The sequence below is a fragment of the Lontra canadensis genome, unplaced genomic scaffold, assembly GCF_010015895.1.
Source record: "Lontra canadensis isolate GAN:19392208 unplaced genomic scaffold, GSC_riverotter_1.0 scaffold41, whole genome shotgun sequence".
Taxonomy (NCBI): domain Eukaryota; kingdom Metazoa; phylum Chordata; class Mammalia; order Carnivora; family Mustelidae; genus Lontra; species Lontra canadensis.
The window spans coordinates 1115551-1142423 of NW_022631035.1; the positions used below are offsets into that span (position 1 = coordinate 1115551).

Genomic DNA, 26873 nt, shown 5'->3' on the forward strand with positions numbered 1-26873 from the left:
TTCTGTGGGAACTTGGATCCAACTGAACCCCCAGTGTGCATACCCTGCCTGTCCCCGTCCCCCCCAGTTCCTCCACCCACAGCCCTCCCCGATGTACGCGGTCAGGCTGGGGCCTCTTTCTCCCTCTGGGCCCTCTTTCTCCCTCTGGGCCCTCAGCCTTGCCCCCCAGAACCGGATAGCCTCTTTGGAGGGGGCAGAGTGGGTCTCACGGGCCAGAGCCCGCACACAGACACGGGGTGTGGAGAACTGCGCGGTCCTTTATTGACACCCTGCAGAGAACCCCTTGCGGGGTGTGGGGACAGGCTGCCTGGTGCCAGAACTCAGGCTGGGGGGGGCTCTGTGGGCAGCCGCCGGCCGCACAGAGTGGGCCCCTGCATGGGGAGCTGGGGGAGGCGCGGACAGCGTGTGGGGCGCTGCCCGCTCCCTGAAGGCGGCAGCAGGCTCCCGGCACTGAGAGGTTTCGGTGAAATTACTCGTTAAAGCAACCTGGTGCCCACGGGCCATGCGCCCACCCTCCCTCCTGGACTTGGTGGTTCTGCTCGGTGCCGTCTGCCCAGGGGCCCTGGTGCTGGGGGGCACAGCTGCCTTTGAGAATGTCAGAAGAGCTACGGTCCCTCTCCAGAAATAAAAGTGCCTGTGCGCACCCCGAGTCTGCTGAGCTGTGCCGGGGGTCGGCACCCTCTCCGCGGCCACCCATCCCTGGATGGAAGCTGCTGCTGAAGGCCTCAGACTGGAGAACAGCCCACCTCCAGGCTACTGGGGGAGGAGAGAACCGAACCCAGGGCCTGGACACCTCCCCTCTGGGTTATTACTGTGCCTGGGGGGGGGACATGGGGGTCCCCTGGAATGCCAGGGAGGGAGAGCCTGGGGTGGGCAGGCAGGAAGTGGAGGGGACGGAAGGTACTGGAAGGATCTCCGGCCCAGGTAGGCTGGGTGCGGCTGGAGCCCATGGGGGAAGGCCAGGGTGGGGGACCCGGGAGGACGGAGGCCTGGGCACACGGGCGGCGCTCAGCCCATCAACCCTCCTGGGTGCGGGGTCGCCCCTTCCCCCGCCCATCAGGAAAGCACTTTGATGCCGAAGTGCTTGCGGAGCTGCTCCAGGAACACAAACGTCAGCACCGTGTGCGGCATGAGGCGGATGCCGGCAGGCAGGAGGCCCTGGGGACCGGGAAGCAGGAAGTGAGGGGAGCCCCGCCCCGGAGCCCCGCCCCCGAGCCCCGCCCCCATCAACGGCCCACCTTGTAGAAGGCCAGCGGCCCCAGCTTGGCTGTCTCTACTGCGCAATGGAGAACACCCTGCAGAAAACACAGAATTAAGCAATAAAAAGAGCTGTTTTTCTCAAGGCATACATGACAGCCCCTCCCCCAGCACCGGCCAGGGGCCCTGCGCAGTGAGCGGCCGGGCCTCAAAGGTCATGACAGCAGGGAGGGCAGGCAGGCAAGGTCACTGGCCACCACCCTGCTGACACAGCAGAACCAGGCACAGGTGACCCTCTGGGCACCCACAGCGTGTGGCGGCCCCACACGGTGGGGGGGCATCTGGCAAGAGGCATAGGGCCCAGTAAGGACACTGATGAGGTCATGCAGGGGCCCCGGGGTCTGGCCGGCCCGCTTGATCGCGGCACCCCACCGACTTTCACTGACTTCAGTGAACCGGCTAGCTCTGTGACACAGCAAGGAATCAGATTTAAACACACAGGGGGCCACCCTCCCGGCTGTCAGTACAGCACGCAGCTCTTGATCTCAGGGCCGTGAGTTCAAGCCCCACACTGGACGCGCAGCCTATTTAAAAAACTAAAATCTTTAAAAACACACAGGGCCAAGGGCTGCTGCACGACTGGCTGGAACAGCAGCGGGACAGAGAGCCTCAGCCACGTGCCAGGATGGGGACGCGGGTGCACCCAGCCACGGAGGCCGAGGGTGGCAGTGTGGGGACCCCTCCTGGGTCCCCCGTCCCTGCCCCCACCCCCGTCCCCACACCTGTACTGTCGAGGGGGATGGTGCCTGCAGCCGCCACTCACCTGATACTCGCCCTTGGCATTCATGAGACGCGTCTTCAGGACGTCCAGGGGCTGGCACAGGATCGTGGCACACCCACCCTACGGGGGGAGCTTAGCACCAATGGGCCTGCTGGGTGGAGTGTGCCGGCACCCCTCGTCCTCCCCTCAGAAGCCCCTGGCCCGGACCCCCGGAGGTACCCTCAGAGCTGCGGGACCCCAGGACACTGGGAGTCACTCGGAGCCATCTCGGCTGGGGCTCTGGAGCCTGGGCGCCCACCGACATATGCGGCCCGAGAGGGACCTCTGCCACACCTGCCCATAGCCTCCTGCCTTCCGAGCCCCGGCCTCGTCCCAGGCACCCTCAGCATCCGAGGCTGGTCGGCCCCAGGCCCCCGACGGCCAGGCCCAGCACTCACCGCGATGAAGCTGGCGACAAGGTGAGTGAGGACACCGTCAGGCAGGTGCCCGGTGCTGAGCACCAGCTGCTTGGCCTGGTCGTAGCAGGACAGCTGCAGGGGGAGCGGCGAGCAGGGTCTGTGGGGCGGCTCCCAGCTCCAGGGAGAGCAGACAGGGGCCCACAGGGACGTCACCGGGACTGACCAGGTGCCTGCTCCGCAGCACGTCTCCATGGTCACTGTGACCAGGCAGATGGGGGAGGCCGGACCGGGAGGGGCCTACCCACCTCCCCAGCCCCCGTGTGTGGTCCGAGCCCACGGCCTTCCTCCACCACCTCTCCAGGGGCTGAGGGCGGGTCCCCCGGATGCCGCCCCGAGAGCCCCCCCACCAGCAGGAGCCCCACCTGGCCCACGGTGACTAGCATCCCTCGACTGGATGCCATGCTGGCGCCCGAGAACAGCTTCTTCAGACCCTCTGCCGGAGAATGGAGGTCAGGCGCCCAGCCCAGTGCCCCCCGGCCTCCCCCAGGTCCTGCACGACACTCCCAGGCCCTTCTGCCTCCTTGGACCCCCCCACACCCAGGGCCTGCTCCTCTTACCTTCCCGGGCCACGCGGTACAAGCCGTCCACAGCGTGGGCGTAGCTGCCAGGGACAGACCAGGGGCCCGTATGAAGCTTTCCCTGCCCACTGGCCCCCACGGGGGCAGGGGACGACCGTGCCTGAAAACCCCCTGAGGCTGGGCCTGGCTTTGGCTGTTCTTTAGGGTGAGAGGGTGGGGGGGCCAGCCTGGAGCCCCATTTTGCCCCTGGACTGAAGCCCATGCCTACTCTAGCTGGGGTCAGTCCGTAACAGCCTTGGAATCAACAGGATCTCAGACTTTATGAAAAATGATATTTTTACCGTTAAAAAACAAAAAACAAAAAACCCCAGCTCCCAACCTTTTTAAAGGCCCAAAGTCACTTAAATTTGTCAACGGTCCCTCCTGTGAACAAGTACAAGATGCCAGAAAGGCAGGGACGTAGCCTCCATCCCAGCCCCCCGGAAAGGAACCAGAAGCCCTCCTGACTCAGGGCGGATGTGCGCGGGGTCAGCCGTCTCTGCCGCTCCCGGGGACGCCACGCGCAGCAGGGCCTGCTGGGACCCCCAGCTGGGGCCCAGCAGAGCTGCTCAGGTCTCCCTGCCCCGTGCCCCGGCAGCCCCCACAAACCAGAGTAGAGCCCGGCCCGGCCACTCACTTGCGGCGCTGACTCGGGGGCAGCTTCATGTCGTTCTGCATCCTGAAACCACCACACCGGCTCAGGGGCGGCAGGCGCCAGGCACGCCCCTCACGCAGGCCAGCGCGCTGTGGGGCTCGCCCCGCCCCCTCCTCCCACCCCTGGGTCCAGGACCCCAAGGTCCAAGCGCTTGTTCCAAGCTGAACCCACCGCGGACACCAGAGAGTAAGCCCCCCGCCCCGCCAGGAGTCAGGAAAGACCCTGACCTTGGCAGGGGCGGGGCACACACTGACCTGACGTTGACCATATCCGCGGGCGTCCCCACGAAGCCGCCAATGCAACCTGGGACGACAGAGCCCAGAGCCAACATGGGACGTTGGGCGATGCCCACGTGCGCCCCCAGCCCCCGGCCCGGCTGGCAGCTCACCACTGATGGCGCCCAGCAACACCTTCTTGTAGAAGGGCAGGGGCCCCTCGCTGCCCTTGCTCACGTGGTCCCGCACGGTCTCATAGATGGCGAACCGAGTCAGGGAGTAGGTCATCTGGGGGAATAGGGTGCTCAGAGGGTACAGGAGGCGCAGCCCGTCCACCCCCCGCCCCCGTCATTGGCCACGGGGCAGGGAAGGACCCTCCCAAGGCCCCACGGTCAGCAAGTGACTGGGCCGGCTGCATCAGGGTTTCCCTCCCCGGGCTCGGTCTCCCCATCTCTCAGGGGAGGTGGTGAGCCAGCTCTGAGAGCGGGGCGCCCTGCCCACCCAGCGTCCCGGGAGGGGAGCCCGAGGCACCTGCCGGCACAGGGAGGCGCTGAGGCCGTTGTAGAGCGCCAGCACGCCGTCGGAGCGCACCACCTGCAGCGCCATGCCCGTCATGCGCAGCTTCACCTGCTGCTGCGTCTGCAGGTGCACCTGCGGGGACAGCTGCTCACCGCCGGCCGCTCCGCGCCCAGCCCTCTCCCGCCGCCCACCGCTCTTACAGCCACACAAAGACGCAGTTTAGAGACGGGAAACCGAGGCACAGAGAGACACAGAGGTCTCCTGCGGGCGCCCAGCTGGGACTCCACGCCCCCACCGGGCACCAACCTCCATTCCACCCTATTCTGCCTTATGAGTGACAACACTGGGGAGCCCGCCGGGCCTGCGAAAAACAGTCCGCACACGCGTCTGGGTCCTCACGGTGCACGGCAGGAGCGGGGTCCTCACTCCCATGCTGACAAGGACACTGAGGCAGGATGCAGACACCGGCTAGGGGACTCCAGAGCCCCATGTCTTTTTCTTTTCAAAATTTATTTATTTATTTATTTATTTGACAGACAGAGACCACAAGCTGGCAGAGAGGCAGGCGGGGGTGGGGGGGAAGCAGGCTCCCTGCTGGGCAGAGAGCCCAATGCGGGGCTCCATCCTAGGACCCTGAGATCATGACCCGAGCTAAAGGCAGAGGTTTAACCCACTGAGCCACCCAGGCGCCCCTCCAGAGCCCCATTTCTTAGCCATGCCACTTCTCAAGAGGGATCAAAAATTATGGGGACGGGGTGCCTGGGGGGCTCAGCTGTTAAGCGGCTGCCTTTGGCTCAGGTCATGATCCCGAGGTCCTGGGATCGAGCCCTTCGTTGGGCTCCCGGCTGGGTGGGGAGCCGGGTTCTCCCTCTCCCACTCCCCCTGCTTGTGTTCCCTCTCTCACAGTCTCTCTGTCAAATAAATAAATATAATCGTAAAAAAAAAAGGGGGGACTCAGAGACAGGCTGAAGAAACATGATGGGCTTGGAAGAGATGCTGGGAGTCCAGTGGGGGAGACAGGAAGGGACGCTCCTGGGAGGGCCAGGGCACGGCCACCCCGGAGTCTGTCCTCGTACGCCCCACTCTGTCCGGCCCCAGTCATGTTCTGGCTGGGCCTGCTCGGGGAGGTTATGGACCCTCCTGCCTCAGTTTCCCTCAGTGTGCTATGAGGATTAAGTAGCTGGTGGGTGTACCTTTCCCTTCCTTCTTCCCTTCCCTTCCCAGGGCCTTGGGTGTGGGCCCCATTTTACCCCTGGACTGGAGCCAATGCCTGCTCTAGCTGGGGTGTCTAGCTGGTGGAGCAGCGAAAATGGGGAGGGATGGAGAGTGCTTTGTGCTCCGCTCAGCCGCATCGGCTAGTTGGACAGGACAGAGGGCACTGGGCCTGGGGGCAAGGCGTCCACTCGGAAAGCAGCCCTTGTCCAGGCGAGAAGCAGCTGTGAGACTAAGCCAGGGCATGGGGCAAAGGGAGAGTTCAAAGAGCTGTAAAGTCATTTCTCCAGTGGCCTCCAAGGCTGCCACACTGCCTGCTGCCCGCCCCCCTCCCCCGCAGAGGGCTGCATCCTCCCCCGGCCAGCAGCACTCAGAGTCCTGTGGCTGCCTACCTCCCTTGACCTCCCTCCTGGCCGCATTCTGCAGCAAAACAGCACCAGGGGGGCAGGGCACGGGGCAACGAAGCCCCAAGGAGCCTCGGACAGTGGACAGGGCCCTTGGAAGCTGCGTCCCCCACAGTCAGACACAGAGCCGAACCGTGGGGCGGCGCAGGCCTGCGTGGGCAACGGGAAAGCAAAGCAAAACAGACACGAGGAGGTTTCTCCTTTCTCAAACCAAAAGCAGCTTTCTGTTCACTGTCACCTCCTCTCTCAGTGGTCACTGCATCCCCCGGGGCCTCTCAGGCCTCTCGCAGGACAAGCCAGGTGTCAGGTGCGCCAGTGGGGCCACCACCTCCAGCCCCCATGTCGGCTAGTCCTGCCCTGACTGGTGGTTTGGTTTGCGTTTTCACTGGGGAAGTCCATCCCCTCCATTTAGAACAAAGGCTGCTGGAAGAAACAGGTCCTCAGGTGGAGGAGGGCCTCGGCGGGGGCCTGGCAGGAGGCTGAGGTCTGGGTGAACAGGGCCACAGGCGCCAGTCCCTCCCAGGGAGTGAGTATGGGGGTCAGGCTGCTGTGCAGGGGGTGGGGAGGGAATGAGGTGGCCGGGGAGCTGCCCCCTGGCCCCAGGTTCCCCAGGGCAGGGCCTCCTGGGCAGACCAGGCTTTGCATCATTGGCCCTTTCTTCTTTGTTCTTTGTAGTGAAAAAGGGACAGAAAACAAACCCCCCCTGGCTGGCCCTGGGAGACAAGAGCAGCTCTGTCTCATACTGCCCCACAAGCACTTTTCCTAAAAAATGTAAAATGAGTGTGAATGCTTCCTGCCGGCCCGAGAGCAGGACCTGCGTGGGCGCAGAGTCTGCGGCTTCCAGGTGCCCTCCCAGCTCAGGAGGAAGCAGCCCGAGGCAGGGACCTGCAGGGACGGGTCCCATTCCCTCATTGTGCGCTGGGTACCCACCGGGCGAGGAGGCCACCTGGCCCATGCGCAGGGTGTGCTAGAGCCACCAAGCGCGCACCCCACAGAACCACCCCCTCCACTCCAAACCCGGGGGACTCCTGTCCTTGGAGCTGCGGGATGGAAAGGGACTCAGAAAGGCCAAGTGGACAGCCCAAGGTCACACAGGTGGTATGGGGCACGACCGACGCTGGACGCGACCCGCGGTCCCTGACAAGGGGCACCTCCGCCGCGGAGTGGGCAGGGTCTCCGGCGGGGGCAGAGAACCGCAAGGCGGCCCCAGGTCTCAGGCCCTCCCGGGCCGGTGCGGGGCGAGACGGGTCAGTGCCCAGGGGCGGGCGGCCCCCCGCGCCTCCCCGCCGCCCCCTGCCGCCCCTCCAGCCCGCCCCCCGCCCCCGCGCGGCCCGCGCCGGCCTCACCTTGAGCAGGTCTAACGGGTGCGTGCAGCAGGCGGCCCCGCAGGAGGCCAGTCCCCCGAAGTACCAGCGCGACACGCGCGCCTCCGCCGCCATGGCCCGCGCCGCGGACGCCCGGGAGCGCCGGCGGCCCGCTCGCGGCTACTGCTGCCCGCAGCCCGGTCCCGGCCTGCGCGCGGCCGCGACCGGACCCCGACTCCCGCCCCGGACCCCGGCCCGCACCGCCGCCCGCGCCGAGTTCAAAGCGCCACCGGCCACCCGCGCCCCGCGCAGCCAATGCGCCCGCGCGGCCCTGGGGGCGGGGCCGGCGAGACCCCACCTCGAGCCGGGGGCGGGGCGGCCCGCGCGCGTCTTAAAGCGGCCGCGTCCCGGCAGCCGAGTCGCCTGGGAACAGCGGAGCCGCCTGCGGCTGTGCCCGAGGGGGTGGGCGTGGCCGGGCCCCCCACCCCTGCACCAGCTCCTGGGAGCCTGCTGGGTGGGCCTGCTCCACTGCCCCCGGGAACCCGGCGTCCCCCCCCCGCCTCCGCCCCTGCGGGGTCACCCCCACGCCTAGGGCAGGTCTCTGAAGGTCAACGCGGAGGAGCGGCCTCGGCGCCGGGCCAGTCCCTGACACACCCGAAGGCCGGCCGCCTGCCCGCCCCAGCCGCGGCCCTGACCTTGCACCCAGCGTCCCAGCCCCACCACGCATGCCCTAGGGGTCAGCCCCGGGACACGTGCATGCGCAGGGGGGTGGCAGAAAACCTTCCCGGAGCCAGTCTGCGGATTACAGGGAAACTAGGGGCAAAGGACAGTTCGGGAACACTAGCCGACCTCCGGTGCTCCCTGCCAAGTGCAGCCTCAGGTGTGCTCTGACCAGACAGCCCCAGGCAGCCGTCCTGGAGGGGGACGAGGAGACGGGAAGTTCTGAGCCATGGCGGGTGCCGGCTTCTGGGAGGTGGCATTAGGAGTCGGCGTGCCCCCAGGTCCCCACTCTCATTCCACCAGCCAGCAAATAAGAGGCGCGAATGTGCTCTGGGCCAAAGACGCACCTGCTGGGCAAGGTGGGAATCTGCACCCCGGGGTCCCCTTCCAGCCGGGCACAAGGACCCAGAGACCACCAAGCCGGAGACCCCTCCCACAGGAAGGTGCGGGTCAGGGCAGGGGTGGGCACAGTAGGGGAGGGTCACAGCAATTTCCCGGAAGCCAGAGAGGAGGCACCTGGCTGGCTCCGTTCCAAGAGCATGTGACTTTTGTTCTTGGGGTTCTGAGTTCAAGCCCCACATTGGACATAGAACTTACTTAAAAACAAAATTCAATCGTATTTCTACATATCAGCAATAAACAAACTGAAATTACTTTAGGAAAAGCAATTCCATCAAAAAAAACACCCCAAAAACAAAAACAGAAGGTGCGAGACACACACCGAAAGCTATGCAACAAAAAGTGAGCAATGCGTCATCCACGAGGCGGCTTCCACACCTTCGGCTTTTGTTCTTAGACACAGGTCACACGCCAGATCAGTGGACTGCAGGGAGTGGCCTGAACACTGAAAACGTCAGGAACAGCAGCCCAGCACGTGGCAACCTGGAACTCCCTCGAGGCCTGGCAAGGTTTGGGGAGAGCAGTCCAGGGGTGGAGGAATGCTGGGAAATGGAAAATGCACCAAATATGGGGAATCTTTTTAAGAAAAAGGGGGCACTTTGCAAGCTGTACGTCAGCGAAGTCAAGGGTCCCCAGATGAATTCTCAAATGGATTCTAATGACTTGTTCATGAACCCAAAGTCTTAGATGGGCAGGTCAGGTGAGGTCTTGAAAACAAGGCTGCCTGGCCAGGCCTCTCAGGTGGGGGCCGTCTGCACTGCTGCACTCCCTCCTCCTCAGGCTGCTTAGGGAGGACCGATGGGGCCACGTGGGGGGCCAGGCAGACACCAGAGTCCCTGGAATGGGCAAGAGCTCCAGATCTCCTTCTTCTGTTTCACTAACCTGGCACTTCCACCAGGATCTGACAGGACCGGTAAGGTTTTGTGTGGGTGCTGTCACTGCGACTCAGGACGCACAGCAGACCCACCCCTCTGCTGAGCCCAGGGGCCAAGGTCACGTGACCTCCCAGGGATTCAGGGCGCACCCCATCTATTGCCAGGTCAGAGACACAACTTTATGGGCCAACTGCAGACCAGAGCAGGAGGGATGGGGTAGGACCAGAGGTCAGGCAGACCGCCCCAGGCGAAGAACACATGAGCACCGCCTGAGCCCAGTGTCAAGCAGGCAGAATGGGGCTGGCCTGAGAGCCTCACGGCCCTGGGGTTCAGCATCACCTGCTCTTCCAAGCAGCCATCCCCAGTCCAGCCAGCATGGAGCAGGAGGAGGGACTCCCCATCACCTCAACTCCCCTGCAAAAGCACGGGGGCTCCGAGAACACGCAGACTGCATGCAACCTGCCAAGGCCGGCTGAGGACTGAGTTCAGACCACTCCCTTCCCCCAGAAGATGCAGCTGGGTCGGCAGGGTGCAGGGCCAGCCATACCCGCTCCTAGGGGCCTAGTAGGCACCGGTTGAGGGATGGGCCCACCAGATCTGCTGATGGTGAATCGTTAACTCTCCAGGCCGGCTGGGGCCACGGACTGGGCCAGTGGAGTTCTCGGGGTCAGGGAGCAGCCTTCTTATAGAGCTCAGCAGGAAGCATGTTCTCTGTGTGCTGGGGTGCTGGGCACATGTCCCCTAGAAGCACAGCAGCTCCCCACACCTGTCCTGAGGGGTTCTCTCCCAACGCGATGTCCCCTTCCAGTCCCACAGCCCTGTCCTTGCAGATCATTCTTCCAGCGTGGCCAGGAAGGGGATACAGGGGTCTGCCATTCTTGGTCTGCTAAAGACCACCACAGGTGCCCCATGCCCACTTCCTGGGGGATGATCTGCTATCAGCCACATGCCGGCTGCCACCCCCTAGGCAGGACGGGCATTGTCCACACCCCACGGTGTGCTCCTGCCAGCCCTGGGAGGTCAGGCCCCTGCACACAAAGGACCCAAAGACCGCCGGTGACCCCCACACGTCCTGCTGGGCAACGAGGGGGCCACCTTAGCCGGCTCAGCGTGGCCCACCCAGACACATCACTCTGCACACACCGCGCCCAAACAATGTATTTTTCTCAGTGGCCACCAGGGGGTGTGCATTGACCGCGGTATGTTCTAGAGTCCATCTCCCTGGTGCTCGCTCACACAGGAGCTGCGCCTCCAGGCTCGGCAGGTCCATCCGCCTGACGGAGTTGGCCCATGGGCACCAGCGCCGTCGTTCTGTCCGGAGGCCGCTCCCAGCAGCGGGGCCCAGATGCTGGGGCCTCACCCAGGTCCCAGGCACCCCTGTCCACCAGTCCTCAGAGCTGGCCTACTCCAGAACCACGGTGCCGCCCACCGCCTCCAGGGCCGCCTTCATCTTCTCCGCCTCTGCCTTGGAGACATTGGCTTTGATTTCCTGGGGCAGGGACTCCACCAGCTTCTTTGCCTGCCACAGAGCAAAGTCAGAAATGGGGCCTGGGGGACTGCAACTGACCTGCCCCAGGAGCCAGTCCCGGTGCCAGTCGCACGTTAGGGACAGCTGGGGGGGCCTGTGCAGCACGCGGGGCTCACCTGAACGAGGTTTATGCCCTGGATGTAGTTCTTGATCTCCTTGATCAGCTTCACTTTGTCCACAGGCTTTGCCTCTGTCAGGCGGACGGTGAAATGTGTCTGTTCTTTCCGTGTGGGGACGTCGTCTTCTGCCACCTCGGGGAAGGAGCGAGCGAGCACTGGGTAAAGCAGGCACATCTGCTCCTGGGAGGCCCTGTCCTGTAACCCCAGGCCCCAAAGCCAGGCCAGCAAGGCCTGCCGTTCCCACAGGAGGCGAACCACCCAGAGCCTTCCCTCCCTCACCCCCCCCAGCTGAGACCCGGCTCCCTCGCTGGGAAGGCTGCTGTCTCCCAGAGGCTGCTCTGACTCTGCCTCCCCCCTGCCACCGGCTCAAGTTCCCTCATCCCGCCAAAGCTGGAATGTGGGGGACAGGCAGGGGGCGACCAACAGCTCTTATCCAGCAGCGTGTCAGGGAAACAGCAGTGTTCCCGTCCTCAGCCAAACCCCAATCACTTGTGGGTGAAAAAGTGACAGGCAGCTGCACTCCACCTTCACCAAGAGACCCGCAAGGGGAGGATGGGAGGAGCCCCTGCTGTCACAGGCGCAGTGGCAGCACCGCCACGGAGCAGGGGCCGCATGGCCTGGCAGCCTGGGGCAGTCCTGGTTTGGATTTGCCCCCCGGTTGTTAACAGTGTCCTTTCATTCTCAGAAGCGTCCCAGTTCAGACAAGAAATTCCACAGTAATTCTGTCTCTCCTTTTGCCCCAAATACTCGGCCTGAATCCTGTCAGCCTGTAAAGCCACCAGTTCACAGCAGGTGGGGGGCCGGGGCTGATGCCACTGGAACCCTCAGACACATCTGGGACGTGGGACCCTCTACAGGACCCCTGACCTAGGGGATGGCCACGGAAAGCAGACGGAGGACAGGAGCCAGACTTCACAGACCCAGGGACCAGATGCGACCCACAGACCGTACTTAGACTGGGGCAGACCAACTGCTACGGAGTCTGGGACCATCAGCTGATCTGGATATCTGAGCTAGAAAATCACCGTTAATGACGTTTGTTGCACACACGGCTCGTGGCTTTATTAAGAAAACACCTCGGTTTTAGAGACATGGGCTGGAGCACACAGAGAAAGGACAGACCAGACATGTGCCTTAAGCACCAAGGGAAAAGCTAAGTAAATATGGCGAAACCTTATTGTTATTGGGGCTGGATGATAAGTATACGGGTTGTTTTTTGTACCTGTTGATAACTTTGGAATTCCCCCCCCCCCAAACTGCAACATCCCCCCAATGAAACAAAAACCACAACAAAAGTGTGTGACTTCAGGTCTGCTGGTTTCTTCGTGGAGAACCAAACCTGCCCACCGCCCACCCCCCCAATCTCTGGTTCAGCCATGACCGTGCCCCACGGCTCTCGTGGACGCTGGCCCTCTGCCGGGAACTCTGCTCTCCTCCCATATGCCTCAAATCTCCCCCACGGGGTCACCTCCTTCTTGTAGCCTTCCGTGAAGCTGTAACCTTCCCCTTGATCTTCCCTACCTTTTCCCCTGCACTTATGATGTTCTGCCGTGCAACCAAATTTTTCTTTTTCCTCTTGTTTCATTCAACAAGAAGCACGGTCTCTGTGTGGCGGGGACCTGCATGTCCTTGGCAGGGAAGGGGTCCCAAGCATGCTGCAGGGGGCCCACAGGGAGAACACACAACTTTGTGGGATGTGTCGGCTGATGCAGGCCCAAGATGAGGGACAATGGGAGAAATGTGGCCACGTGACGTGGTGGCACCCTTTTGTGGGGGCCCCTGGCCTGTGCTCACCTCGGGGGTTGCTGCTGCAGCAGGGGCAGCTCCAGGCACCGTGCCGCCCATCGGCATGAGTCCGACATCCTGGATCTTTAGCGTTTTCTGCAGGGAGAAGGGAGAGCAATCCCAGCAGCTGCCCGCCACGCTCAAACACACCCACACCACAAGCCCGGCGCAGCCCTCGCACTTGGGGAGCACGCTTCGGACAGTCTGATGCTCCCCACACAGAGCGGAAACAGGTTAGGGGCCTGGGGCACGATACCTTCAGAAGCTCGTTGAGATCTGAGATCTCCAGGAGCGTCAGGCTGGCGATGTCCCGGACCAGCTGCTGGATCTTGGGGGGGTACTCCTTGGGCGCGTCATCCAGGGGGGCACCAGCGAGGGCCTCCCCCCTCCGACGGCTGCTGCATCTCATCAGCCGCACAGTGCAGACGCGCGGCACCTGTTGCCTAGCCCCCCACCAACACGGCCGTCAGCCGGTGGCCCGGACGGCGGGGGGCGCAGCAGCTCAGGTCTGGCTCCTTGGTCCCAGCCCAGGGTTCTCGGATGCGGGGTCCAGTCGGACCAGGGGGCTCCCGGCCTCCTTAAGTTCTTCCCCGAGTCTCAGAAACCCACGCACGGACTTGCAGGTGCGTTAGTTTCCGGGTGGACGCGCTACCGGCCCGTGGGAGCAGGACGGGGACCTGAAGGCGTCCGGTCACAGGAAGGCCGCTTCGACGCTGGGGCCCTCGGGCGGCTCGACGCCTACCCGCCGACGGAAGCCCTACCACGGCCTTGGGGCTGCGCGGGAAACCGAGGCCCGTGGAGGGGCAGGGACCAGCGCACGGTCATCTGGAGCCACCCAGAGCACATTCAGCCGCCCGCGAAGGTAGGGAGTGGGCGGAGGGGGGCCCTCGCGACCCCGCACCGCCGCCGGGACCCGCGAGTCGGGGCGGCCTCCCGCCCGCCGTCGCCCCCAACCTGCACCCTCAGTTACCGGCCGAGGCCCCCGACCTTGCCACCCCGCCAGCCTTCGGAGATACCTGGCGAGACGGAGCGCAGCGCCCTGAAGCCTGAGACACGGCCCCCAAATGGGGCGAGCGGCTGCGGGCAGCATCGGTCCGCGGGCGGGAAGGTCACACGCGGCTCCGGGGGAGGAGGACGCTCTAGCCGCCGGGGCGCGGAGCATTCGAGGTGAGTGCGGACGCTCTAGCCGCCGGGGCCGCCGAGCATTCGAGCTGCGTGAGGACGCTCTTGCCCACGAGGCCGCCGGGGAAACGGAAAAAAAAGCTAGAGAGGACGCTCTAGCCGCACCTCGTGCCGGCTTCCGCTCGCTCTCTGTGGTTACCCGCAGGGGACGAGCCGCGCAGGTGCGAAGGCTCGTTGGTGGCGGCTGGGATTTGGGGTCGGGGTCCTGGGGCGTGACGCTGAGTAGCTGGGGCCCTCTCCTCGCAAGGTGGACGAAGGCCGAGAAGGCCGAGGCTCGGGGAGGCGGTCCGGGCCCCGGAGCAGTCCGGCCAGGGAGGACAGTGCAGTGACCCCTACTCCCCGACACCCGCCGGACCCTCGCGCCGGCCGACCCCGGGTTTCGGCTCCGCTGCGGGGCAGACGTGAGGGTCCCAAGTGCCCTTTCTCGGCAGGCCCCGAGGTGGGGGCCACGCCCGCCCTGGCCGCCCGCAGCCGGGGTCACCTAGCGCCGGGAGCTCCGCTGCCCTCTGGGCAGCCCTCGGCGTCCTCCTCCCCCTAGAGGGCGGCCCTTGGCGCCAGCGCCGGAGCACGTTTTCTCGGGTCACGCCGCCCCAGAGCCACCGAGCGAGGCCGCGTCCTGGGCCCGCGTGTCTGGGCGGTTGAACTCGGGGTTCTCTGCTGACAGCGACCCTAAGGGTTGTGATGGAGCCTGGAGGGGCCGGGGGTTGGGGTCGTGGGCGAGAGGGCATGCGGTTCACCTGGGAGAAGGGAACGCGTACGCCCTGACTGCGCATCCAGCCGCCCCAAGTCCCGCCGTCCTTCCCTTGCGGCTCCCAAACACTCCCCACGGGTGGGGCGGGGGGGCCTTCAGCCCAGCCCCTCGCCTGCCCTGCTGGTCAGTCTCCTCTCCCAGCCGCTGTTCGGCCGGCCAGCCAGCCGGCGCGGAGCAGCACTTACCAAATCAGGAAGGCGGAGCTCTCCCGGCCCTGCCTCTGGTCCGAGCTCCGAAGGACTTAGGGAAGAGCAAATGCTGGGTCACCTAAGAGGTGTGGGACACGGTCCGAACTCTGGGTACCAGAGGCTGGGCCTACAGTATCTTAAGGCTTTTTCTTTAAGAGTTTATTTATTTGACAGACCACAAGTAGGCAAAGAGGCAGTTGCTAGGGGGTAAGCAGGCTCCCCGCTGAGCAGAGAGCCCCATGCGGGGCTCCATCCCAGGACCCGGAGATCACCACCTGAGCCGAAGGCAGAGGCTTTAACCCACTGAGCCCCCCAGGCGCCCCTATCTTAAGGCATTTTCTTCCAGGCTACAGTTCTGGTGTGTGAGTCACACTCCATCCTTGGGCTCTGCAAGTCTTCAAGGAGTCAGGGCAGAGGAGTCATGGGGAGGACTGCTGCTTCGCTCCCCAAGGGCACAGCTGGGGGGGGGCTGTCTCAGGGAGGGAGCAGGTCTGCAGCTGCTGCCAGAGCAGTGCCCACCCTTGAAGACTGCCCTGGGAGCCAGGCCTGGCTGGAGCCAGGCCAGCCCCAGACATCTACTTGCCCCTGTAGAGCTGGACCAGCCGCCCGCCACCCTCCTCCTGAACAGACACTCTGATACTTGTTGAAAGACATTTTATTATCAGTGTTCCATTCCGTCTACTCGGGGCACTGGATGAGATGGCAGCTCAGAAGCAGAGAAGCTGGAGACAGCCCCCACCCTCCCATGAGGGCCAAGGAGTGCCCGCGGACCGCAGGGAGCCACGCTGGAGGGCTCTGGGGAGCACACACGCTAGTCGGACCACAGGCTGTGGCGTCCCGGGTGCAGATGGGAGGCCCGGGCTGCACAGGGAGAGGAACCCCACTCTGGCCGGCCCTCACGGGGCCTGCCTGATGCACTGGGCTGAAGGATCCCTCTCGGAGAAGGTCCTTCCCTCCCACACTCTGAGGCCCAGCCCTGGGGAAAGAAACCCAAGACCAACTTGGGGAGATGGGGAAGAGGATGGGGCCTGGGGGCATAAGGAGTCAGCGGGAGGGGACAGAGGGCAGGGGTGCAGGGCCGCCCCCACATCAGCAGGGTCACGGCATGGCGGAAAGAGGAAAGCGAGGCAAGAGGACGACGCTAGTTAGAGACGGAGGCATTGGTTCAGAGAACGTAGTGTTGTTCTGGACGGCGCGCTCCCAGCTGCGGTCAGTCGAACGAGATGAGCTGGGCTTCACTGCCCTGTGCCGGAGGGCCCTGTGTGGGTGGCGGCTGGGCCACTGGGGGAGGCTGTTGGGGCGGTCCCCCGGAAGGTGCCATCTGGGGGGAGGGCACAGGAACCATTCATCCTCCCTCCCCAGACCCCGGCCTTCCTCCCCGCCACTGGCCCCCAGTCTAGCATCTTTTCTCTAAAACGTTCCACCCTCATCTCAGCCCGGGTGCTCGGTCCCAGCAAAGCCCAGTCTGTGCCAGGCCTGCCTCCTCCCAGCTTGTCGTGGGTTCCCTGTTGTCGTCCTGCTCTTGCAGAGACCCCGGGGGTTCCCGACCAGTGTCCACAGGGTTGAGTACGTGCATGGACATTGCGTTGCTGTGTGTGCTCATGTGGGCTGTGTGTCTGTCCTCACTCTGCTGGGCAGCAGTCCGCACCATCTCCTCCTCCTGGGACAGCCCTGCCATCTTCCGCAAGGCAGGCTGGGGGCAGCCTGGGGAGGGGCTCACCTGCTGGTACAGGGGCTGCTGCCCCGCAATGTAGGGCTGCTGCGGGGGCGGCAGAGGCGCGTCCTGGCTGGGGAGGGTGTTCATGAGACTCTGGAAATGAAGCGAACCCCACGTGAAGGCGGCCTGTAGGCCAGTAAAGGTGTTTCTGACTTGAAAACCAAACGCCCACCAGCTAGGAGCCTAAAGGCGGGGAAGGGAGTGGTGGGCAGGAGGGCAGGGCCTGCCCAGCGCTCCCCAGCCCCTTTTCCATGTGGACGCCCCCCACGGGCTCTCACCTGCATGCCATAAGGCTGGTAACCGATAGACACCGACTGACTCCCCATGTAGCCCAGGGCGCCAGATTGCGGAGGCTGGGACATGGCTGGGAGGCTCTGGGGGGCCTGGGAGGCCACGTTCTGTGGAGGGAAGAGTGTGATGGGAGAAGGACCGCGGGCCCTCGCCAGGAAGGGGAGCAGCCCTGCCCGCCTACCTGATAACCCTGTGTCGGCGTGGGCTGGTAGGACGAGTAGGCTGGGCTGGCGGTGGGCCCGGTGGGGCCCTGGGGGGCCGCCTGTGCACTGGTGGCCCCTGCTGGGTACATGTAGGCGCCCACCATGCCGGGATCTGTGGAGGGAGAGGAGTGAGCTCAGTTCCCTGCAGGGACTTCTGGAACCAAGTTCACGTTTCACATTGTCACAGAAGGAAACAAAATCAGCAAGAACAGGAAAGGAGCTCTGGTGCTGAACGTAGTCAGAAGAAACGAACCCAACAGTAGGGGTGGGGTGTAACGGCGGCCTGGGAAGGGTGGGGAAATGAACTCTTCCACTAAGACGACAGACGTAGTGAGCCTGGTCAGGTGGGCCTCTGCCCAGGGGCTCAGGCTGGCGCTGCGGAAACCACGTTCCGTGCAGCCAGGAATGAACGGCGTGAGGAGCCGGGGGAGCCCCACGCCGCATCTGTAAACCCAGGTCTGCCGAGAGGGCCTGGCGCGCTAAGCACACCCCTTGCCAGGGCCGGGGCTGCCTCCAGGGCTGAGCAGCAACAATGTGAACACGGAACGTGGGGAGACAGCCCAGGAGCCGCACCCGCGACTGTCTGAGCGACGAGACCGGTTGTGAACTTTGGATAAGACGGAGCCACGTGGATGGGAGTGACCAAGACAAAAGAGAAGTGCCTCCTCACGGTGGAAAGACAACTGACCAGCAGGAGGGGACCGAGATGAGAAGATCACTGGCTGACAAACGTTACAACAGCCTTAGACACGACGGAGACACTAAAACTAGTAGGCACAACTTCGGAGGAACGAGGATGCAAGCCCCATCTCCCCTGAGCTGCTAATTGCCATGGGACGGCCGGGCCCCGGCAGGGAGGAGCCCAGACAGGCTGCCCGCACACCTCACAGCTAGCGCCGGCTGCACCTTCCTGCTCAGCACTCCAGAGCCCGGAACGCCAGCGAAACCCTGGCCACGAGACCAGACACAATCCACCGCGGGGTGGTCTGCAAGACAGCAGACCAGTGCTCTTTGAGAAGTCAGTGTCATGAACACAGAGGCAGAATGAGAACATTCTAGATCAGAGATGAAAAGCAGCCAAACCGTTAAAGGCAACAGCCATGGGGTTTCCTATCAGCACAAGGGGTGTTCCCCGGACGGTGTGGGAGAGCCGAACCCGACCCTGGATGAGGTCGCACCACCGCCTCCGCGGCTCTCGACCTGGCCTCTGTGCCCAGGCCACAACGGAGCGTCCCGCGTTTAGGAAATGCACGCTGACAGTGCTGGGAGCGAAGGGCATCGAGCCCGCCACCCAGTCTAAAAAGGTTCAGGAGAAAAGTCCACGTGTGCCTATACACGCGTGCATGTAGGAAGACACACAACGTAACACAACGTTAAGGTCTGGGAAATCTAGGAAACCCTTGTACCATTTAACTCTCCTGGAAAACTGAAACCAGAGCAAATCAAGAACAAAGGGGGAAATGGTAGCGGTCTGGCACGCATCTTGGCCGGCGGGCACCTGCTCCGGCCCCATTACCTGCGGTGGCTCCGGGCATGCTGGGGTAGGGGGTGGCGGCGGCGGCGGCGGCCGGCTGGCTCATGTACACTGTGTGCATGGGGGAGCCCTCCACAGAGCCCGCGGGGCTGAAGGTGCCCGGGAAGCTTGTCGGACCCGAGGGCTGGTACAGCACAGCCCCGGCCGCGGGCATGGCCTGGAGCTGGGGACAGAGAGAGAGGTGGTCAGAGCGGCCCCAGCAGCAGCCCCCAGCTAGGGGTAGGGCAGCATGTGTCTGGGGGCCGTGAGGGGGCGAAGTAGGCAGGGGTTGCCGCATGCCTGGGCATAGGGCAGGGAGAAGGCGGGCATCTGGGCGCGCATCTGGACCGTCTGCTTCTGCTGCTCTAGGCGCAGCTGCCGCTCCTGCTCCTGCTCCCGCAGCCGCTGCACGGCCAGCTGCCGCTGCACCTCCAGGTACTCCTGCGGGCCACGGGCAGCCGTCAGCGCAGTCCCTGAGCTTGCCCCCTCCCCAGCGGGGCTGGGCACCCCACCTGCTTTTTCTGCCGCATGATCTCCAGCTTCTGGGCCAGCTGGATCTGGCGCTGGCGCTCGGCCTCCTCGGCTGCCCGGCGAAGCTTCTCTCGGTGCTCCTCCCGCAGGGCACTCAGCGCCCCCCGGGCATCGCGGATCTGCGCCAGCTTGTCCTGCAGCCCCTCGTAGTAGACTGCGGGGAGAGGGCCGCGCCGCGAGTGTGTGGCGCGGGAGGGGAGCGCCCACAGCCCAGCACCAGGCTGTGGCCACCAGGCCGAGCGCCTCACCCTCGCCCAGCCAAGCACCTATGTGCGGTGCACCACTGGCCTCTGGGGTCCCAAGGTCAGGGCCCGGCCGGGATTCTTCCTGGAGTGGACAGTGCTACGCTCGCTGGGCCACCTCCCACCGCTGGGACCACCTCCCGCCTTGCCCGCGGCCCAGAGACCCGCTCTGAAGAAGCTGCTGTCGCGGAGGGTTCCCACCCAAGGACCCGTCCCCCCGGCCACCGCGAGCGGCCGGCATGGAGCGCTCCCGTGACAGCACGCCGAGGGGCCCCCGGGAGGTGGCGACACCTACGCCGGCGCTCGTCCAGCTGGTTGAGCAGCTCCAGCAGCTGGGGGTGCATGCCGTTGATGGACTGGAAGAGGGACAGCACGGCTGAGTCGTTGGTGATGCTGCGGCCCCGCACGTGGTTGCTCTTCATGCGGTTGACGAAAGTGGTGACGGCGTTCTGCAGGGCCTTCAGGAACTGCGCGTGGCTCTCCTCCGACTCCCCGTTCTGGTACTGCTGCGGGGACACGCAGCGGGATCTCGCGGAGCTGCCCCCCAACCCCAGGCGCGGGGGCCCCATCCCCCCAGGGGTGCTGCGAGAGGACCCCGTGAGCACACACACCCTTTGACGAACGCCAACACTGAGACCCAAGGAGGCTCAGCTCGTGCACTGGGGCGTGGCGCTGGCCGGGACAAAGCTGGCTGGAGCTCCCGCAGCCTGGCTTGCAGCCCCTCTGCCCCTGCCCCGAGCGGGGCCTGCCTCTCTCGAACAGAACCCAGTCTCTGCATCCAGGGACCAACAGAGCCCAGAAGCTCTAGGACAGAGCAAGGACTCAGCCAGGTAGTTCCGGGCCGCCCTAGAATATCCTGATCCTTCTAGGCAGTAAGTGGCCACGCTCTGGGTTCCATCGAGAGCTCTGGGTTGGAATGGCCTGCCCCTGAGAGGTCACAGTGGGCAGGACTCGGCCCTGTCAGGAGAAGGTGCCCGTGTGCGGCCTGTGAGGGAGCCACAGCTTACCTCGCCAAAGGGGCCGCTGGACGGAGCTACGGGTTGAGCATCTGTCTCCGGGAGGGGAGTCTGGAAGAAGGCAGAGGGGGTGCGGGGTCCGTTGGCCTGTCACAGGGCACCCCCCGCCCAGCCCAGGACTGTGGGCCCGGAGCGCTGAGCGCCGCCCACCTCCAGCGCGCTGGCAGGGACGGCGTGGCCCTCTGCAGGCGGGGCGGCCGGCTCCGTCAGGGGCGCGGGCGCGGACGGGGTCGGGCTCTTGCGGGCCTCCTCCTGCTTCTTCTCCCAGTAGTTCCGGTTAAGGTACCGGGCGAGCTGTGCACACAACGAGCGTCACCCCCAAGGGCCGGGGGCTGCAGGGGAGGGCACTGCATGTGGGGGCGCCCTCACCTCAGGGTCGATGTCCTCAGCCAGCGGCGCCGACGAGGTCTGGGGGGAGACGGGCCAGAGCAGCCATGACCCACGGGCTCCAACACATTCCCAGCTCCTCCCAGGCTGTCACTTGGGAGGCTGGGATGCCACCACGGTGACAGTAGACCCCAGGCACCGGCTGGTCCGTCCGAGGGGCCCCCAGAGGCTCTGTGACCGAATAAGGCGCGGGGCAGTAACCTCCCCAGCCTGCCCAGCAACGACACGCTGTTTGTGCGCCCTCCCACCTGGCCCCACCCAGAGCCCCACAGAGCTTGCCCGGACTTCCTGAACCTTCTGTCCCACCTGCCACCCACCCCTATTCAAAGAGGGTGGCGAGGCCAGAAAAAGGCCACCTTCGACCCCAGGGTTTGCCGCCTCCTCTCACTCTGGGGAGGTCCTCCGTCTTCCCAGTGTCCTCCTCCCCCACAGGGAACCCCCGACCAGGCGCGCAGGGCTGGTGAGGGCCAGGCTGGACCTCGACCCTCCCTGGCTTGATCAGACCGTCCTCTCTGGGGCGTCCGTCCCACCGTCTCGCACGGAAGCGTGGCCCAGCGAGCGGCGCTCACCACGGGCGAAGAGTACAGGCTGCTGGCAGGGGGCGCCGATGAGGCCACGGGCGCCGGCTCGGCCTTAGGGTACGTGGCAGCAGCGTAAGCCGACTTCTGTCTCTGTGGGAGAGACAGGAAGGGTCCCGGTGCGCGTGGGCCAACCCCACTCTACTCTGCCTTCCCCAAACACCCAGGGGCACCCCTCCCCCGGCGCCGCCGCACCAGGGGAGCCCCGCTGCGGCTCACCATCCTCTCCTTCTCCTCTGCCTCCGACTGCGACAGAGCCAGGGCCAGCTGCAGCTCCTCCTCCTCCTGCAGCGCCGTCTCGTCCCGCTTGGGGGGCAGCTGGGGACACACAGGCTGGTGAGCGGGGCCCAGGAGCGAGGCACCCCCAGGGACCCGCGGCCAGTACCTGGGACTGCTGGGACAGGGGGCTGGTCAGGTACTCTGGGGGCAGCTCCGTCGTGGACGAGGCCTTTCCTTCCGCTTTCCTGGAGGAGAGACGACACTGGGTGGCTGAGCACCACCCCCCGGCCCCCAGCAGGCCCACGGGCAATGCTCTGGAGAAAAACTGCTGTGTCAAACCAGCTGTGTCGCCTCTGGGACACGGGACCCCGGCCTAAGCCCCAGGCCCCTTTCCTGGAAATGAGGTTCAAACACAGGAAAAGAACTTTCCAAGAGAGCAGCCTGCCTGCAGGCACCAGCTAACCAAGGAAGGAGATCCCATCGCTGATGCTGGGAGACGGACAGCACGTGCCCCCAGGACGGCTGCATGGAGAGCAACAGCCTCATTCTGGGATCACACAAGGAGTGCACAACCTGACTCCAACCACGAGACCCCAGACCCAAAGCAAGGGGGCACCACACCAGCCCAGGCCCTTGAGAAACGCACATGTCAGCACAAAGAGGCTGCGAGCAGACCTGCGTCACGGAAGCGAGCCGCCGCGACGGCCACCTGCATGTGCTGGGGGCCCGGGTGGGCCTGACGGGGACAAAACTGGCACAGGACCTGACTGGGACCGGTCACTCTCAGAGCTTCAGAATGGACACGACACGTGGGAACACCCGAGCAGATGGGGAAGGGAGACCCGCCGTTAACCGAGGAACCTGGGAGGAGCCCGTGCCCCATGGGGTCGGCTTCCCGTGCCCGTATCTTTTCCCTGTTTGACGTCCAAGCTACTAAGCTACAAAGCAGACAAAGTGACAGACAAACCCAAGTCAGGACAAGCAGCCCGGCCCCTGGGAGCACAGCCCCACCCCCGGGCACCTGGCAAGGACTCACTTGTTCAGCTGCTCATAGCAGGGCTCGCACACACGCACCTCCTTCTCGATGCCAAACTTAGGGATGGTCGAGTACTTAGACGAGCACTTGCCACAGAAGATCTGGCCGCACGCCCGGCAGTGGTGCTGTGACATAGGGCGGGTCAGGGTGCGGCCTGGGGCTGGGCCGCTGACCCCTGGCACCCACCCCATCCACTGCTGCCTGCCACACGGGGTGTCAGGCCTGCCAGAGTGGGCAGAGGACAGAGACCACCCAGACCCTAGGGAAATGGCACGTTTCCAGGCTCTCAACTGCAACCACCGTTTAGGGGAAAAGAAGTCAAATTAAAAAGAAAAGTTCATAAGAATCATGCACAAGTTAGGCCAGGAGAGAAGAGGCTTTGCTGACGGTGGCCCAGGGAGTCTGCTCAGATGCCCCTGCCTCGGCCTTCACCATCACGGTCAGTGCCTCAGGAGGAAGAAGAACGGCGGCTCGAGGCCCAGAGCACACAGGTGGTGAGCCGCAGGAGGCCGGAAGGGGCCATGGGCCCAGGAAACACACGCCCGAGCCTCCCGCAGCCCCAAGCCTGCAGCACTCCTGTCCCCTGGGGGACACAGCCGTGTCCGAGCTTCGTTGGGCAGCAGAGACCATCGGACTCGGGGCCCCTGGTGGCCCTGCTCACCACAGAGCTAGGGGCTGGATCTGCTCCACGCCCCACAGGGTCACAGCCAAGAGGAAAAGGACCCCAAGTAGCTCTAGTGGCCTCGCGGGGACAGCGAGGGGTGTGGGGTCAGCCCTGGGGCGGGCACACTCACCTTGCGGGTCACCACCCCGAACTGCACTCTACAGCGGTGGCACTCCTCGGCGTCCACCCAGTCAGGGGCCTGGTTGGGGGGGGTGGACAGGAGGACTCAGGATCGCACGGGGCCCCCGTCCTGGCCAAGACCCCACTGTGGGCTCAGGGGCTGAGGGCCCAGTCTGCAAGGCCGGAACCCACCCCAAAGGGCGCTTCTCTGTACAGGCGTGAGCGCGGACTCCCCGCGGCTGGGGGGCAGTATCCGCCCGAACCACAAGAGCCCGCGTGCCGAGCTGCGATCCAAACGGAGCTCCTGGAGGCACGGCTGCCCGGCCCACGCGTGTTGTTTCTGAGACAAAACAGCAGCTCACCCACTGACGTTCCCCCCCCGCAACAAGCCAGGACCCCGGGACCTCACTTCTGCTTCCTCAAAGCAGCCGGACTCCTGGGGCGCCCGGCTGGCTTAGTTAGAAGAGCGCGGGGCTCTCGAGCTCAGAGTCACAAGTTTGAGCCCCACATTGGGTGCAGGGATTGCTTAGATAAAAAAAAAAAAAGAGAAAGCCAATTCCTAGATACCCAGCACCCCGGAACTCACTCTCTCTGCAGCAAACATAGCATCGCTCTCCTTGAACTCTGGGAAGACGTGTCCTGGAGAAAGGAGACCATGGTCACCGCCAGTGCCACCCTGGCACGTGAGGCCCTCAGTTGGCCTTGCCCGGTCTGCCCCAAGACCTTCAGGAGCCATGTCCTAGCTCCGGGCACCCACCTCCCCAAGCAGACCTACAAGAGGAGGCCCAGAGCCCTTGGGCAGCAAGCGCAGTGACCCGGCCCCAGGCGAGGGCGCCTGGCTGTGTGAGGCCACCCCGTCCCAGGGCTTGGGGCCTGGCCTCACTCGCAGCACATCGAGGCCTCACAGATCTTCCCTGAACCTCCTGTCCATCTCCCGGCCCCACACTCCAGCCCCTTGTACCTCTCAGGACTCTTAAAATAGATGCCCAAGCTTTTTGTGGAGCCACAGGTCCCTCAAGGATGCCATAAAGTTTTGGGCTGTCTCCCCAGAAGAGTGAACGCAAGCATTCCCCCACCACCCCGTGCCCGGGATTCAGGGCCTGAGACCAGCTCACAGACGCAGACAGGACCCTCATCACAGTCTCCACAGAGTCCTACTCGCTCGTAGCCACCAAACGCTACCCCTGCTCCGTGCCTTATTTCAGGGCCTCCGCATAGGTGGGGGCCGCCCTACTCCCAACTCACTGCCCAGTGTGAGCACTATCCACGGCCCTCCTTGCCAAGCCCCAGCAGACCTGCGTGGCCGCTGCAGCAGCTGGGAGGAGTGCAGATGAGGCCCTGAGAAGGTCCCCCGGCTGTCACAGCCCCGCAGCAGCCCTCCCAGGATTTCCCGCCCTTCTCAGGGCACCCCAGCTCCTGCCTGAGTCACTCCTGTGGGTTGACCCCTCCTGCACCTTGTCCCCTGTCTGCGAGGGCCCCGGGGCCTGGGACGCGAGTACTCCATGGGATGCTGGCTTGTTTACACGTTCAGGTCTGGCACGCCAGAGGCCTGCTCTCTAGGACTTCTCCCACCCCTCGTGCTAAGTCCGCCTCCAAAGGCCAGGGCCCCCGGCTCCGCGTCCTTCCTAGGACCCAACGCTCGGGAAGTAGCTCCTCGGCTCAATCTACTCACTTGGCTGGGGTCCAGCACGTGCCCCTGCCCTGCCCCAACCGGGCGTGAGATCAGGAAACGTAGGGGCTCCAGAGCCCAGAGCACACTGCCACCGCCACCGGTCACACACTGTGGTGCTGTCCCCCTGCCCTGGACGGGGCGCGCACAGCCTTCCTCGGCCCATGAGAGGTGGCCTGCCGGGCCTGGGACCCGACAGACCTCGCCCCACGCACCTTCCACCTTCATGATCTGGTACGTGTCCTGGACCACCTTGTACTTGGGCTCGTTCCGGAAGGCGTGCGCCCAGGCCTGGATCAGGTACAGAATCTTATTCCGGACGTTTACTTCCACCTGCCTCTGCGCAGAAAAGAAGAAACAGAAGGACAGTGAGGGTGGTGGCAGGAGACGTGAACACCAGCGACGTCTGTGTGAGAAGTGGCAGGAAGACTGCGCCACTCTGAGTGTGCGCGGAGGCAGAGGCGGGGACGGTGCCGTGCCCTGCATGGGACACTGGGGCCAGGTGGACCCACTCCCTAGGCCCAGCCCTCCGCCATGAAGCCGCGTCCCCAAGGACAAACTCATCACAGAGGTGTGCCCACTCAGGGCCCGACTCTTCCTTAATGCCCTGGGTAAAGCTGGGGAGTCCCCAAAGCAAGGCTCCCCAGGCCCACTACCCTATAACCACCTGCTTCTTCCTCTCCTGCCCCTAGGAGCTTGGCTGTTAAGGGCCCGAGTCTGAAAACCAGTGTGGCTCCCAGAAACCCCAGGCTCCACCAGGCGGTGCCCACCAGCCCCGCGCCGAGGGAGCAGATGTGAAGCCGGCCGCCTCGCCTCTGCTCTTGGCCAGCCTGGGGGGCGGGGGGCGGGCACCCCAGGAGCTGCCCCACGCGCAGAGCCACCACTTCCGCCAGCTGGGCAGACCATCAGTCACGTTCCTAGAGCTCTCCGGGGGACGCTCAGGAACACGGCAGCAGAAAGCCGCTCCTGGGGATGCCAACCGCATTCTCCCACTAGGTTTCTAGTGACTCCTTGTAATCTGCACCTGTCAGTAGGTCCCTTGCCTAGTGGGACCCTCCCTTTCTCCACAGGGGCACTAACGGGCTCAGACCGACCCTTCTGCTCTTTCAGCCACAGCAAGGACTGGCTGGGTCACTAGTTGGGGCCCGGCTCAGGTCCCAGATGGGCTCTCGGCCCCATGAGGCCACGGGCACCCACACGGGCCAGGAAGCGGAGGCCCTGTCCACCAAGGGTAGTAGAGACAGCGTCTGGGACTATGCTCTTTGACCACTGCCCCTGTCACCTCACCCCTGTGGGACGGGTGCACCCCGTACCGCCCACTCTGCATCACACAACCCGCCAGTGTCACCACCCACATCACAATCCCTGCAGGTGGGCAGCGGTGGCCTGTGGGGCCGTGGGCGGTGGCCTGTGCGTTCTCTCTTGCAGCCCTGGAGACCCGTCCCTCCCCTACAAATGGAGGGTGTGAGACCCGCTCCCAAGGTGCCACTGCCGTGCCGCGTCCCCTAACCTCCCCATACAGACACGGCAGACACGCACACCCCCCTGCTTGGAATCTGGGTGGGGCCCCCCCCCGCCCCCGCTGGTTCCCCCCCCCCCCCCGGGCCTCCGCCCGCGCGCGGCTCCTTCCCCTCCTCCTCCACCACCGCGAGGCTCTGAGCCCTGCGCCCGGGAAGACGCTCCTGATCCCCCCAGGAAGAGCGGGGTCTCCCCTGCGTCCGCAGACACAGCGGCCACGTGCGCTTCCAGTAAAGCCGCAACGTCATCAAGCTGGGGTCCCCAGGGGCGGGGCCACCACCGCCGGCCTTCCCGCCCCGGCCCGGCCCCGCCCCGCCCCG

At 64.7% G+C, this 26873-nt stretch overlaps 3 protein-coding genes across 5 annotated transcripts in view; all 3 read right to left on the reverse strand.

Moving 5' to 3' along the window:
- Window positions 1-834: 834 nt before the first annotated feature.
- Window positions 835-7591, reverse strand: SLC25A10 (solute carrier family 25 member 10). 2 transcript variants are annotated; one of them, XM_032870387.1, is made up of 11 exons: window positions 7345-7591; window positions 4395-4514; window positions 4037-4151; window positions 3903-3951; window positions 3631-3672; window positions 2994-3037; window positions 2799-2869; window positions 2416-2508; window positions 2021-2098; window positions 1239-1295; window positions 836-1158 (listed from the first exon to the last, which is right to left on the reverse strand). In XM_032870387.1, exons 1-11 carry the CDS (start codon window positions 7435-7437, stop codon window positions 1057-1059), a joined length of 864 nt encoding a protein of 287 aa, XP_032726278.1. In that variant the 5' UTR covers window positions 7438-7591; the 3' UTR covers window positions 836-1056. The 2 variants fall into 2 exon arrangements, with proteins under 2 accessions (XP_032726279.1, XP_032726278.1); XM_032870388.1 differs by lacking the exon at window positions 4395-4514 and having other exon boundaries at window positions 835-1158.
- Window positions 7592-10436: 2845 nt separating this feature from the next.
- MRPL12 (mitochondrial ribosomal protein L12) lies at window positions 10437-13907 on the reverse strand. The gene is made up of 5 exons (XM_032870390.1): window positions 13745-13907; window positions 12985-13171; window positions 12738-12824; window positions 10941-11075; window positions 10437-10815 (listed from the first exon to the last, which is right to left on the reverse strand). Exons 1-5 carry the CDS (start codon window positions 13888-13890, stop codon window positions 10699-10701), a joined length of 672 nt encoding a protein of 223 aa, XP_032726281.1. The 5' UTR covers window positions 13891-13907; the 3' UTR covers window positions 10437-10698.
- Window positions 13908-15968: 2061 nt separating this feature from the next.
- Window positions 15969-26873, reverse strand: part of HGS (hepatocyte growth factor-regulated tyrosine kinase substrate) — a 13774-nt gene continuing 2869 nt past the window's right edge. The window contains exons 5-22 of one of the 2 annotated variants that reach the window (XM_032870391.1): window positions 25251-25378; window positions 23953-24005; window positions 23377-23445; window positions 22583-22707; window positions 21713-21791; window positions 21547-21645; window positions 21319-21420; window positions 20732-20770; window positions 20513-20656; window positions 20355-20413; window positions 19642-19856; window positions 19086-19258; window positions 18874-19014; window positions 18577-18757; window positions 17039-17172; window positions 16845-16964; window positions 16570-16659; window positions 15969-16170 (exon numbers count right to left, since the gene is read on the reverse strand). In XM_032870391.1, coding sequence (XP_032726282.1) covers window positions 16060-16170; window positions 16570-16659; window positions 16845-16964; window positions 17039-17172; window positions 18577-18757; window positions 18874-19014; window positions 19086-19258; window positions 19642-19856; window positions 20355-20413; window positions 20513-20656; window positions 20732-20770; window positions 21319-21420; window positions 21547-21645; window positions 21713-21791; window positions 22583-22707; window positions 23377-23445; window positions 23953-24005; window positions 25251-25378 — 2062 coding nt within the window. In that variant the 3' untranslated portion in view covers window positions 15969-16059. Of the gene's footprint in view, window positions 16171-16569; window positions 16660-16844; window positions 16965-17038; window positions 17173-18576; window positions 18758-18873; window positions 19015-19085; window positions 19259-19641; window positions 19857-20353; window positions 20414-20512; window positions 20657-20731; window positions 20771-21318; window positions 21421-21546; window positions 21646-21712; window positions 21792-22582; window positions 22708-23376; window positions 23446-23952; window positions 24006-25250; window positions 25379-26873 lie in introns of both variants that reach the window. The other variant, XM_032870392.1, reaches the window with a different exon arrangement.